The sequence below is a fragment of the Hyaena hyaena genome, unplaced genomic scaffold (assembly GCF_003009895.1).
Source record: "Hyaena hyaena isolate Hyena2069 unplaced genomic scaffold, ASM300989v1 scaffold_222, whole genome shotgun sequence".
Taxonomy (NCBI): Eukaryota; Metazoa; Chordata; class Mammalia; order Carnivora; family Hyaenidae; genus Hyaena; species Hyaena hyaena.
The window spans coordinates 1,936,509-1,949,523 of record NW_024080855.1 but is presented as its reverse complement, the minus strand read 5'-3'; the positions used below and the strand labels follow the sequence as shown (position 1 = coordinate 1,949,523).

The window sequence follows — 13,015 nt, the reverse complement described above, 5'->3', positions numbered from 1 at the left end:
TAACTCTTGAGGGGAATGGAAAGTAGAATCTCTCCTAGAAAAGTGTTCTGGGAAATCTAATACAGGAGTGAGGAGGTTACCTAAGAGGGCCAGAGTGGTGGTAGAGAAGAAAGGGCATGCCCTCCTGGAGGTTTCAAGCTCCCTTAACGTTCACTGTCCTCTCTGAGTATAGAAACATCGCAGAGGAAACAGTGATGACCAGTAATTGCTAGAGAGGGTGTGGTAGCAAAGAGCAGGTGTATACACAGTAACAGTTTATGTCCTGGTTAGTGACAGACTACTTGGGCTTACCCATGGTTACCCACTGTGTACATGTGGTCTAGTTACCTAATCTCTCTGGGTCTCATAGTCTACATCTCTAAATGAAATCACCTTAGAATCGAAACTTTTCAGGTCATTGTGGAGTTTAAATGATATACTCCATTTAAGTGCCTTATACATACACTGGCATATAAATAAGTGCTCTATAAATTTGGCTATTAATATTTTGGTAACTCTTTCCTCTTCCAGTTAATTTAACAAAACCCTACAACTACCTCTGATAAAATATAATACACTGATACCCAAGAGGACATACCAAATAGATATAATTGATATATATGGGTTTGTGTATACCTGCACACATATAATATATGTGTACAAGGTAGATAATATCCAAGAGATATCATGCAAGACGTTGACAATACTGAAGTATACCTTCTATCATCTGCCTCATAATACTTTGCAATCTTTGGAGAATAAAGTAAGTTTCTCTCAGGTAAACTGTCTCTGTACACTGCAACTTTATGTCAATACTGGTAAGATCCACTAGGCTGTTTTCTGTTTTTAGCTTTATACATTTTAATTTTTTTCTTCTTCTCAGTCCTAAATTTCTTTAGGCCCTTTTCTCTGAAAGCTAATTTCATCCAGGAAAATATCTGGTTTTTTTTGTTTTGTTTTGTTTTTTTGTTTTGGTCTGCTTAAGGCATATATTTAGTGGTTTTCAAAAGACTTTTGAAAACTGCTTAAAAATAGGAGAATTTACTGTGCCAAGGGCTAAAGGAACACCATACTCTTTTTTACATTCAGTAAGAAACAAGACCCATTTAAAACTTTACAAAATCTCAAGAAAAGACTTAATTATGTGTCAACATTTACCAAAAGGAAGTGGGTGTAAATTAAGAAACCAGATATGCTACTTTGATCCTATCATCAGATCTCTGAAAATATTCATGTAGTGGCCAAGCTGATCTAATGGTGGCTGGGAAGAAAACTGTGGGAGCTATATTATTTAAAATGCTGCTTCAAGGCATCTGGGTGCCTCAGTTGTTTAAGCATCCTCTTCTTGATTTTGGCTCAGGTCATGATCCCAGGGTCATGGGATTGAGCCCTGTGTCAGGATCTGTGCAGAGCTTGGAGCCTGCTTAAGATTCTCTCTTTCTCGGGGCACCTGGGTGGTTTAGTCTGTTAAGCGTCCGACTTTCGCTTAGGTCATGATGTCGCGGTTCGTGGGTTCGAGCCCCGCGTCGGGCTCTGTGCTGACTGCCAGCTCAGAGCCTGGAGCCTGTTTCAGTCTGTGACTCCCTCTCTCTCTGACCCTCCCCTGCTCACACTGTCTCTCTCTCTCTCTCTCTCCTAGAAATAAATAAAAAAAAAACATAAAAAAAAATTAAAAAAAAAAAAGATTCTCTCTTTCTCAGGGCACCTGGGTGGCTCAGTTGGTTAAGTGTCTGACTTCGGCTCAGGCCATGATCTCATGGTTCATGGGTTCGAGCCCCACATTGGGCTCTGTGCTGACAGCTAGCTCAGAGCCTGGAGCCTGTCTTTGGATTCTGTGTCTCCCTCTCTCTCTGACCCTCCCTTGCTCACGCAGTCTCTATCTCTCAGAAATAAGTAAAAAAACATTTAAAAAAATTTAAAAAAAGATTCTCTCTTTTGCCCCCCTCTCCGCCACTTCGCTATCTCTCTCTAAAGTTAAAATAAAATGCTGCTTCAACGGGCTAAACAAATCTCTCTTGAGTTGGGAGATCTGATACTTGCATGTCAGAGTTTTTAACACATCCCTGAGTTCTCTCTCCCTCTGCTTCCCCAATGCCACACCAGGGCTCTAATAAAAAGGGAACCTGAATTTGCTATGATCCTCTCTTCTAGAACCAGTAATTAGAGTGATTATGCTTATGCAAAATAAAATATCTCAGCCTCCATGACAGTGACATTGGACAATTACTGCCTCCAAGTCCATATGATCACTGAACTTCAGGGAGACTGGGGCACCTCCAATTCAACAGTGACAGCCCAGGTTGTCTCACCTCCATCCTTTAAGCTAAATGTAAATGTTGTTTGGATCATCTGTTGCCCAGACGCTTTGCCAGTGTTTATTGTCTGACTAACTAGATTAGTGGAACCTGCTGTTTGTCTCCATTTCTACCAATGTTTGAGAGTAGACAGTGTGATCACTGACGGTCAGCACAGTGGCCCTCTCCTCTACTCCCTATTTCACAGCCCTGGGGACACGAAGGGAGAGCATCCTGTTACAGATCTTCTACAAGTGGGTATTTTGAGGATCACTATTCTATTTGAATTAGTTAGTATTTCTATTTTTCCTGAAGAGCTCAATAGTCAACCAATACTATATTATCTCTCCCAGCATTTCCATACAGTAGGTGCTATAAATTATTACAATAGCCATTTCTAGAAAAGATACTAAGGCACAATGAGATGCTCAGGTTCATAGAGTGGGTCAAAAGTACTTAATAAAGAGAGCACAGGCTAAATCTCTACCTTCCATACAATTAACACATGATAATACCTTTTTAACATTTTTTAAAAAATGTTTTATTTATTTCTGAGAGAGAGAGACAGCGTGAGCAGGGGAGGGTCAGAGAGAGAGAGGGAGACACAGAATCCAAAGACAGACTCCAGGCTCTGAGCCAGCCGCCAGCACAGAGCCCGAAGCAGGGCTTGAACCCGTGAACCGTGAGATCATGACCTGAGCCAAAGTCGGACGCCCAACCGACTGAGCCCCCAAAAATGATAATAACTTTTAAGACACCATAGTATTACTTTTCCAGTTTTATGGTGAATAAGCAGACGGATGAAAAATGGTTCTCTCCCAGAATTCAGCAAGTCTGTATCTTACTTCCATGCCCCACAGGCATGCCATTGTGCTGCTTTGTTGAACAAAGTTGGTTTTGAACAACTGAGGCCAATAGTGACTGACACTCAGCCTCACAACAGAACAACTATTCCTTGGGAATGAAAAAGGATTCAGATAATTGGTTCCAGAGCAGTGTTTGTTTTTTAATCACAGCCTTTACCTTCCTCCTAGAAAAATGCACATATACAAACATGCAAGGTTTTGCCTATAGTCTGGAGTCATGGTATAGTTTCCTGAGTTCCTGAAAATTCTGTATTGGTAAGGAATTATATTTTAGGGAATAAACAGCAAAAAATGAATCCTGATTTAAAAGAGTCAGTTTGGATTATCACTCTCTACTTGTTTTCTCAAATTCTAGGGTAAAACTTTCTAGATAATCCCCTAGTTTGGTCAATAGATATCAGTGGCAAGAGACCTTATCATCAGGTCAATGGAACTTTCCGAGTGTTATTTCACACTTCTTTCTCTTCTTTTAGGCATCAACTGTGAAATTTAATCTTTTATGTGGAAAGTGCCTTATTGAAGAGTTTGTAGATAGTACAGAGAGATTCTTTTTCTGACTAAGGCATCTTTACCTTATTTTCCAGGAGTTTAAAATGGTAGATAAGGTCTTTAGATTATCTTTATTTAGAAGTATAATTAAATTGCTCAGAAAGAGGTTGGTTTGCCTACCTCATGGCAAACCATGGAAATTAATGTATCCAGAATTATATAATTTATAGGATTCTAAAATACATAGGCAAAAGGTGAAGAACTTGATTACTCAGCTGTTACACCTACATAACCTGACACTTCACTATATCACAGAGCATGGGACATTTTTTCTATGTCAGTATTTGTATCTCTCTAGAACAATGGCAAAGATAAAAGCAGTACTTCTGGAAAGTGCATTTGTAGCTACCAGTCTATATTCCATTGTGTGTTCTCAAGAGCTTCTTGTTTTGACCCTGTGAAAGTCTCTTCTGACCTCTTCCAGAAGTCACTACCTAGCAGAACTGGTAAACTCTGTGAATGTAGTGTGGACACTTACTTGGGAACTTGTGTTCTTGGCTGAGAGCTAGTAACCGTTTCAACTCTGTAAGGAAAAAACAAGAGCAATTAAACTACTAAAACAAAAGTCACCTGATCCCAGAGGATCATTAATGAATCAATCAGAGCAGCGTAGACTTGTGGATTGATTTTAAGCTTACCGTCTTCATCTATTAAGTAGCTTGATGCTATTCCATCCGTGTCTGTAACATCACAGGTGTAAATGCCGATGTCTTCCGTCCCAAGGTCCTTGAAGGTCATTTTCGTCCTGCAGAACAGAATACTCTTGTTAAGAAGGGAGGCTGTGTAGGGTCTGTGGGCTGGCATCCTGTTTTGTATCCAGGCGATTATCCATGCTACTTCCTTCATGGGAGCCCTTGATCCTAACTCCCTTACTGATCTAACACCTGTTCATTCTTGCTACTTCTAGGAAGACTTTCCTGACCTCCTCTTGGGGCTGGGAGGAGGATAAGCGACAGGAGTGGGGAGCTGATACAAACCTCCCATCCCCAAGCTATGTTGCATATCAATGTCCATCCCCCCAAAAGATATTTTTAGCTGACCCGCCCTTGCTGGAAACCTAAACATTTTCCCCCACAGGGCAGAACCTTCTGTTGACAACTCCAAATGCCTCTCTTATGTTATCCTCTGCACTTTCCTTTTGGAGGTTATCATACTGCATTGGTATAACCTATTTTATTATATGTATGCCTCCACTATATAATCATTGTGCCTTTAGGGATGAGATCTATTTTATTTCCTCTTGTGTCTTCTAGCATCCAATACCTTTTCTGACACATAATATGTGCTTAATAAATATAAATATTTGTGGAATGAATAAATGGGTCAATGGTTTAGTTTACAGTGTTTTCTAACTTTGGTGAGTGATGTTGCTAGTCAGTGTCTAAGATCAGCCAACTATAATTGTGAACCAAATGCACAAATTGGAAGAAAAAATGCATAGTTTGATTGCCTTTTCTTTAATCAGATTTATGTTTTACCTCAAGGGCTTTATAGCATGCTGATGGAAAAATGTCTTTTAGTTATATTCAATATGTCCTTGTCATCCTCTGGCTATTTGGATGGATTACTATTTATTTTTGAGATATTTTGGTCTTCTTTGTAATAAAAAATAATACTTAAAAGCATTTTGCTTTACCAAATACAATCCAATTTCATTGGAACTATAAAAATATAAAGTTTGTTAAGCAAGGCAAAGTAAAAACAAAACTTAAAATCTTGGATATGAAAGAAGTAATTGATCACAAAATTAATCTTCTTCAATCTCCCATTTTATAGAAAAAGAAATCTGAGGCCCATGGAAGTTCAAAACTACCCCAGGTCACATAGCTGGCCCCTAACAGGGCTGGAACTAGAACTCATCTATCCTATGCTTTCCAAACAGGGTTCTTTCCAGTATATACTCATAAGTGGTGGCAGAAAAAGCAGACAAGATTATACCTATTCTGTTTAACTCACTATAACTTGAATTAGCAAGTGGCAAATTCTTCCTTGCTCCCTCCCTATAAGCATCTTCACCATTACTTTAAGATGACAACATTTCATAAAATAATGAAAATCATTGTTAAAGCTGACTTTTTTTTTAATGTCAATCAAGGCTTTCCCAACATCGCAAGTGAGACAATATATAGAAAAGCTTTTAAAATGAAATATTATGAAAGTAGGATTGTTATTTTTAAGGTTGACATTGATCATTACTTTTTACGTGACAAGATATAAAGTATTTGTGATTTCATCCCCTTATACCAAGTATTTGAAATAGAAAACAAAGCACTTACTTCACTCTCCTATCATAAAAGGAAACCCATTTAATTATGATTGAAACAGTACATACTTGTTGCCTTTGCTTTCAACGTCTAATCGTGGAGAGCCCTCAGTGGATACATAATCTTTGGACCAGTTGAACTCAGAGTTTGGAGTCATCTGATCACATTCAAAGTTCAATGAAATTACTCCATCATCATCCACATTTACGACAACCTCTTTGGTTCCTAGAAGATCCAAAACAAGGCACTGATTATTTCCTGATAGAAATCAACAAATTGAGAATTCCTTTCTTAGGGAACTATTACTTTAGCCTTCAAACAGGGCCTTGATCCTGTGCAAGGGAAAAGACCCAGCTGCTCACTGTGAATGGACAAGCCTGCTCTACAATTCAGCTTCTATACTGCAACATGGAATTTAATGAATGTGCCATATTTTTCAGGTAGAGCCAACACAAGTCTGGGGCTGAATAAAAATTGGTTGATATGACTGAAAATACAGTTACAGAAGTGGGTTAGTCATAATAAGGAGGACAGGGCAGCCTTGGGCAAAAGGAAAGTTGAATGAGCCTTATCAGGACTGACTTGATGACTTTTGCTCCAATAACACCCATATCCAACTCTTCATCAGGAAAGGATAGATAGTAGATAAAGAAACCAAAGGGGAGAAAGAGAGGTAGTAAAAATTGCTATATTTTCATGATTAAAGTTTGTAAGTTATTTAAAAATGATGAAATACACGGAAACTTGTTCTGTTGATCAAATAAGCATACATAACTCTAAAGGTGCCCCTCTAGATTAGAATGACAGCAACCTAGACATGACTGTTATTGAACTGTATGGAAATTTAAATGGAAATTAATTTCAAGAGATCCAGATGTTTCAAGAAGATTGGTTTTTAGATTTAAAAAGAAAACAGTTCAGTTAATGTTTTGAGTTCTTGTGTTTTTGAGTTCTAATAAATTACACCTGCATCTAATCTAGCAATTCAAAGAGTTTGTACACCATATAAAACATTCACATCTCTGCCTAAATCCAGTTTTAAAGGTAAAATGCTCTTCTCAAATTGACACTCATTTAGTTACCAGTCTAAACTCAGTTTGTTTCCATATGTTAGGAAACATATACTTAATCTAAGAAAGGTACAGGTTTATTAAAAAAAAAAAAAAAGCATTAAAAGGGGCACTTGGGTGGCTCAGTTGGTTTAGGTTGCGACTCTTGACTTCAGCTCTTCAGGACATGATCTCACAGTTTGTGGGGTTGAGCCTCTCATCGGGTGTGAAGCCTGCTTGTAAATCACTCTCTCACTCCCTCTCTTTCCCTCCCCCACCTCTCTCTCTCTCAAAATAAATAAAACTTAAAATTAAACATTTTAAAAGTCTTCCAATAGATACTGCCAAATGATTGAAGGTTTTCTCTCTAAATTGTAAGAAGTCAGCATCCTGGCTTACTGTGCAGTAAACCTTGTCAGGGGGGAAAAATTGCAAAACTCCTCCCAGGGAAAGGCCAAAAGAAAATCAGTGCCCAAACAGTGTGTGGCAACATGAAGATCTTGGTTCTTAAGCCAGGCAGTTGATCTATTTTGTGTCCTTACTGATGGCAGTGTGTGCTTCAATTATAAACCTCTCATAAGTGATTTTTAACACATGGAATGCTTAGAGAAGATGCGTTCTAGAGATTTTTAAAATTACTTTTTAAAAAACAAAGGGCTATTTTCATATTTGGCTATCTGAAATAATGATCAAATAAAGACTTAATTATATTTAAGTGAAATGTCCATTATGTATTACATCTAAAGGGCTGAGTTTGTTCCACTGAAATTTGCAGACCATGTTTTAGTTCTACTCCTGAAAACATATGATGAATCCTCACCATCCATTATTGTATAACAAATAGTGAAAAAGTGCTCTCATTAAAACTTAAGAAAAGACTAACACCCAAGAGTGTGGAGGTTTAGGCAGTATTAAATATACAGCAGGGTTGAGTCACAGAGAGAATACAAATAAGAAAACTTCTGTACATCTGTATTGTTATAAAGAGGAAAGAAATGATGGAGGTTGACTAAACCTTCCTTGCTATTTGCATAATATCTATTTTGGAGGCATGACAGATTATTCATATTAATCATTCATTGTCTGATCTGTAATCCCTTTTAAAAGGAAGTGAATCATCCGTATGCTTGTTGTTTATTATACTGGAGGCATGATTTAAGTTTGCAACAGAAAAAATAATATTACTTAGGTCAAGAATTGTGAGGGTTTTTTTTTTTTATTAAAGTGAAAGATTTGACTTCGTTACAAAGGAGTTACAAAACCGAAAGAATATGAATAGTATGTAATTAGTCTAGCTGTTCTCTCAATTCCACAGACAGCTTTTGTGCAGTAACACTTCACCCATCTGGAACCCTGCCCAAAACCAAGAAGTAAGGAAAACAAGCCTCTAAGAGGCAGTGCTGATGTGACAAAGTCCACACACTTGTATTCCTTGACACTCACTGGAGAATTCTGAAGATGGTCACTTCTAGAAAGTTGGTTGGTTGATTAAATCCCCAAAGCAGAGGGAAGCAAAAGACTACTCTCAGCAGGCACACTGAGAATAAGGAAAATGACGGCAGGAGACAAGGCAGAAAACTTAAATGCAGGCACAAAGACATTATTTAATAGAGGGGCAAATGGTTCCTCACCCCTTAATGACATCACTGAATTCCAACACTGTACAGTAAATAAGGTTGATCCTTATGGCCCTGAGTCACACAGAAAAAGGTAAATAAGATTCAGTATACTGCATCCATGGTTGAAAAGTACATACTAAAGTGTCCAATCTATTGTGGGGATGAGCACTGGGTATTATATGGAAACCAACTTGACAATAAACTATTAAAAAAAAAAAGAAAAGAACCCCCCCAAAATAAAAGCACTTTCATCAAAGAGTTTTAGAACGTATTTTAAAGTATTAATGCTTTAGCAATAAATTCTCAGGTAAATGGGACAACTGGGAATTTAAAACAAGAATTTATTCAGGTTTTTTTTTTTATTGAGGAAATGTTAGTCTATAACATTATGTAAGTTTCAAAAATGGCTTACAGACACATGAAAAGATGCTCAACATCACTCAGCATCAGGGATATACAAATCAAAACCATGATGAGATATCACCTCCCACCTGTCAGAATGGCTAAAATTAATAACACAGGAAACAACAGATGTTGGTGAGGATGTGGAGAAAGGGGAACCCTCTTAGTCTGTTAGTGGAAATGCAAACTGGTGCAGCTACTCTGGAGAACAGAATGAGAACTGTTTGAGGCTCTGTTTGAGGTTCCTCAAAAAATGAAAAATAGAACTACCTATGATGCAGCAATTGCACTACTAGGTATTTACCTAAATGATACAAAAGTACTGATTTGGAGGTACCTGGGTGGCTCAGCCAGTCAAGCCTTTGATTTCGGTCATGATCTCTCAGTCTATGAGTTTAAGCCCCAAGAGCTCAGAGCCCAAAGCTCGCTTCAGATTCTATGTCTTTATCTCTCTCTCTGCCCCTCCCCTGTTCGCACTCTGTCTCTCTCTCAAAAATAAATAAATATCAAAAAAAAAATTTTAAAGTACTGATTTGAAGGGACACATGCACCTTAATATTTACAGCTGCATTATCAACAATGACCAAGTTATGGAAAGGACCCAAATGTCCAATGACTGATGAATGGATAAAGAAGATGTGGTGTACACACACACACACACACACACACACACACACAGGAATATTACTCTATCATCAAAAAGAATGAAATCTTGGGGCACCTGGGTGGCTCAGTTGGACTTCGGCTCAGGTCATGATCTCACGGTTCGTGGGTTTGAGCCCCACGTCAGGCTCTGTGCTGACAGCCAGCTCAAAGCCTGGAGCGTGTTTCAGATTCTGTATCTCCCTCTCTCTCTGACCCTCCCCTGCTCATGCTCTCTCTCTCTCTCAGAAATAAGTAAAACATTAAAAAAATTTAAAAAAAGAATGAAATCGTGCCATTTTGCAATGACGTGTATTATGCTAAGTGAAACAAGTCAGAGAAAGACAAATACAGTATGATTTCACTCACATGTGGAATTTAAGAAACAAAACAGATGAACGTAGAGGAAGGGGAAAAAAAAGAGAGGGAGGCAAACCATAAGAGACGCTTAACTATAGAGAACAAACTGAGGGTTGATGGAGGGGAGGGCAGCAGGGGATGGGCTAAGTGGATCATAGGCGTTAAGAAGGGAACTGGTGATGAGCACTGGGTGTTATATGTAAGTGACGAATTACTAAATTCTGCTCCTGAAACTACACTCTATGTTATTACATTATATGTTAACTAACTAGAATCTAATGAAAACTTGACACAAACAAACAAAAAGTGCTGATAACCAGGCTTTAAAAATAAATAAATAGGGGTGCCTGGGTGGCTCAGTCGGTTGAGCATCTGATTTTGGCTCAGGTCATGATCTTGTGGTTTGTGGGTTCAAGCTCCACATCAGACTCTGTGCTTGAGAGCTTGCTCAGAGCCTGGAGACTGCTTCCGATTCTGTGTCTCCTTCTCTCTCTGCCCCTCCCCCACTCGTGCTCTTGCTCTGTTTCTCAAAAATAAATAAATGTTTAAAAAAATAAATAAAATAAACTACTTACTAAAGAAAAAAATTATATAAATTTCAGGTATATAACATGTAATTCAACATTTGTATGCAGTACAAAGTGATCACCACCTAAAGTGTAGCTACCGTTCATTACCATGCAATTGACCCCCTCTATTCGTTTTTCCTACCCCACCCTTGTTCCCCTTATAATCACCAATCCATCTTCTGTACTATGAGTTTGCTTTGTTTTGTTCGTTCATTTCTTTTAATTTTTTAGATTCTACCTTAGTGAAATCATATGTATTTGTCTTTCTCCATCTGACTGACTTCACTTAGGATAATATCTTCGAGGCCCATCCATGTTGTCACAAATAACAATATTTCATTCTTTTTATGGCTGAGTAGTACTCGATTTTATATATATACCATATTTTCTTTATCCATTTATCCATCAATGGACATTTCAGTTGCTTCCATTTTCTTGGCTATTGTGAATAATGCTGTAATGAACACAGGGGTGTTTATATGTGAACTGACATGTGATCTATCCTAGAAAATGTTTCATGTGCCATTTAGAAGAATGTTTATTCTGTTACTTTTGGATGGAATGTTCTGTATATAGCTACTGAGTCCCTCTAGTCTAAGTATCATTTAAGGCTGCTGTTTTCTTATTAATTTTGTTTGGATGATCTAACCATTGATATAAGTGTTAAAGTTCCCTGCAATTATTGCATTGCTATCAAATATTGTTAATATTTACTTTATATATCTTGATGCCCGTTATATTAGGTAAATATATATTTAAATGCCTTTGTCTATTATTACGGTACTTGTTTTAAAGTCTATTTTTCTCTAGTATGAGTATTGCTACTCCAGCTTTCTTTTCATTTCCATTTGCATAGAATGTCTATACCTTCACTTCAGTTTGTGTGTGTCTTTAAATCTAAAGTGTCTTTTTAGATCTGGAGACAGCATATAAATGGGTCTTATTGGGCTTTGTTTTGTTTTTGTTTTTGTTTTGTGTGAGAGAGAGCAGGAGAGAGGCAGAGGGAGAGGGAGAGGGAGAGAGAATCTTAAGCAGGCTCCACACCCAGCCCAGCATGGAGCCCAATGCAAGGCTCAATCTCATGACAGTGAGAGAAGGACCTGAGCCAAAATCAAGAATCAGATGTTTAACTGACTGAGCCACCCAGGCAGCCTAAAATGGGTCTTGATATTTTTAGCCATTCTACCACTCTGTATCTTATTTTTATTTTTTTAAAGTTTATTTATTTATTTTGAGGGAGAGAGAGAGAGAGAGAGAAAGAGAGAGAGAGAGCATGAGCAGGGGAGGGGCAGAGAAGGTGAGGGAGAGAGAATCTCAAGCAGGCTCTTTGCTGTCAGTGTGGAGCCTGATGTGAGGCTCAAATCCACAAACAATGAATCATTATTTGAGCCAAAACCAAGAGTCAGATGCTCAACTGAATGGGCCACCCAGGTACCCCTTCCGCCACTCTGCATCTTTTGATTGAAGAGTGTAGTCCGTTTACATTTAAAGCAATTATTAATAGGGATGTTCTTATTGCTATTTTGTTCATTGTTTTCTGGCTGTTTTTGTAGTTCCTCTCTGTTCCTTTCTTCTTCTTTTTCTCTCTTCCCTGTGGTTTGATGGCTTTCTTCAGAATTATGTTTAGGTTTCCTTCTCAATTTTTCAAATGTATTTACCATAACTTTTTGCTTTGTAGTTACTGTGAGGTTCACATATAACTTTCTATGTATATAACAGTGTGTTTTGAGTAATAGCAACTTAAATTTGAACATATTCTAAAACTTTATATTTTTCTCTCACCCACACATTTTTATTTTTGATTTCACATCTTACATCTTCTCTTTTTATTTATGCATCCCTTAACTGATTATTGTAGTTTTAATCATTTTTACTATTTTTGTCTTTTGACCTTCATACTTGCTTTATAATGGGTATATCCACTATCTTTACTACATATTTATTTACCTTTTCCAGTGAGATTTTTACTTTGTTATATTTTCTAGTTATTAATTAGTGCCACTTCTTTTTGGTTTAGAGAAGTCTCTTTAACATTTCTTGCAAGATCAGTTTAGTGTAATGAATTTTAGCTTTTGCTTATCTGGAAAACTCTTAATCTCTCCTTCAATTCTGAATGATAACATTTTCAGGTAGAAAATTCTTGGTTGGGAGTTTTATTTATTTATATTTTTTCCTTTAAGCACTTTGAGTATGTTATGCCACTCTCTTCTGGCTTGCAAAGTTTCTGCTGAAAAACTCATAATAGCCTTATGAGCTTTCCCTTGGACATAATAAGTTGTTTTTCTCTTGCTGCTTTTAATATTCTTTTTCATTTTTAACCTTTCAATTATAATATGTATTAGTGTGAGTTTCTTTGGGTTCACCTTATTCGGAATTCTCTGGGCTCCTGAACGTGTATGCCTGTTTCCTTCTCCAGATTGGG

At 37.6% G+C, this 13,015-nt stretch overlaps 1 protein-coding gene across 1 annotated transcript in view; it reads right to left on the bottom strand.

Moving 5' to 3' along the window:
• The window catches only part of MYOM1 (myomesin 1), a 168,414-nt gene that overhangs the window by 24,541 nt on the left and 130,858 nt on the right, over nucleotides 1-13,015 (bottom strand). The window contains exons 25-27 of the mRNA XM_039243209.1: nucleotides 6,021-6,177; nucleotides 4,327-4,433; nucleotides 4,167-4,211 (exon numbers count right to left, since the gene is read on the bottom strand). Of these exons, the coding sequence (XP_039099140.1) occupies nucleotides 4,167-4,211; nucleotides 4,327-4,433; nucleotides 6,021-6,177 (309 nt within the window). The remainder of the gene's footprint in view (nucleotides 1-4,166; nucleotides 4,212-4,326; nucleotides 4,434-6,020; nucleotides 6,178-13,015) is intronic.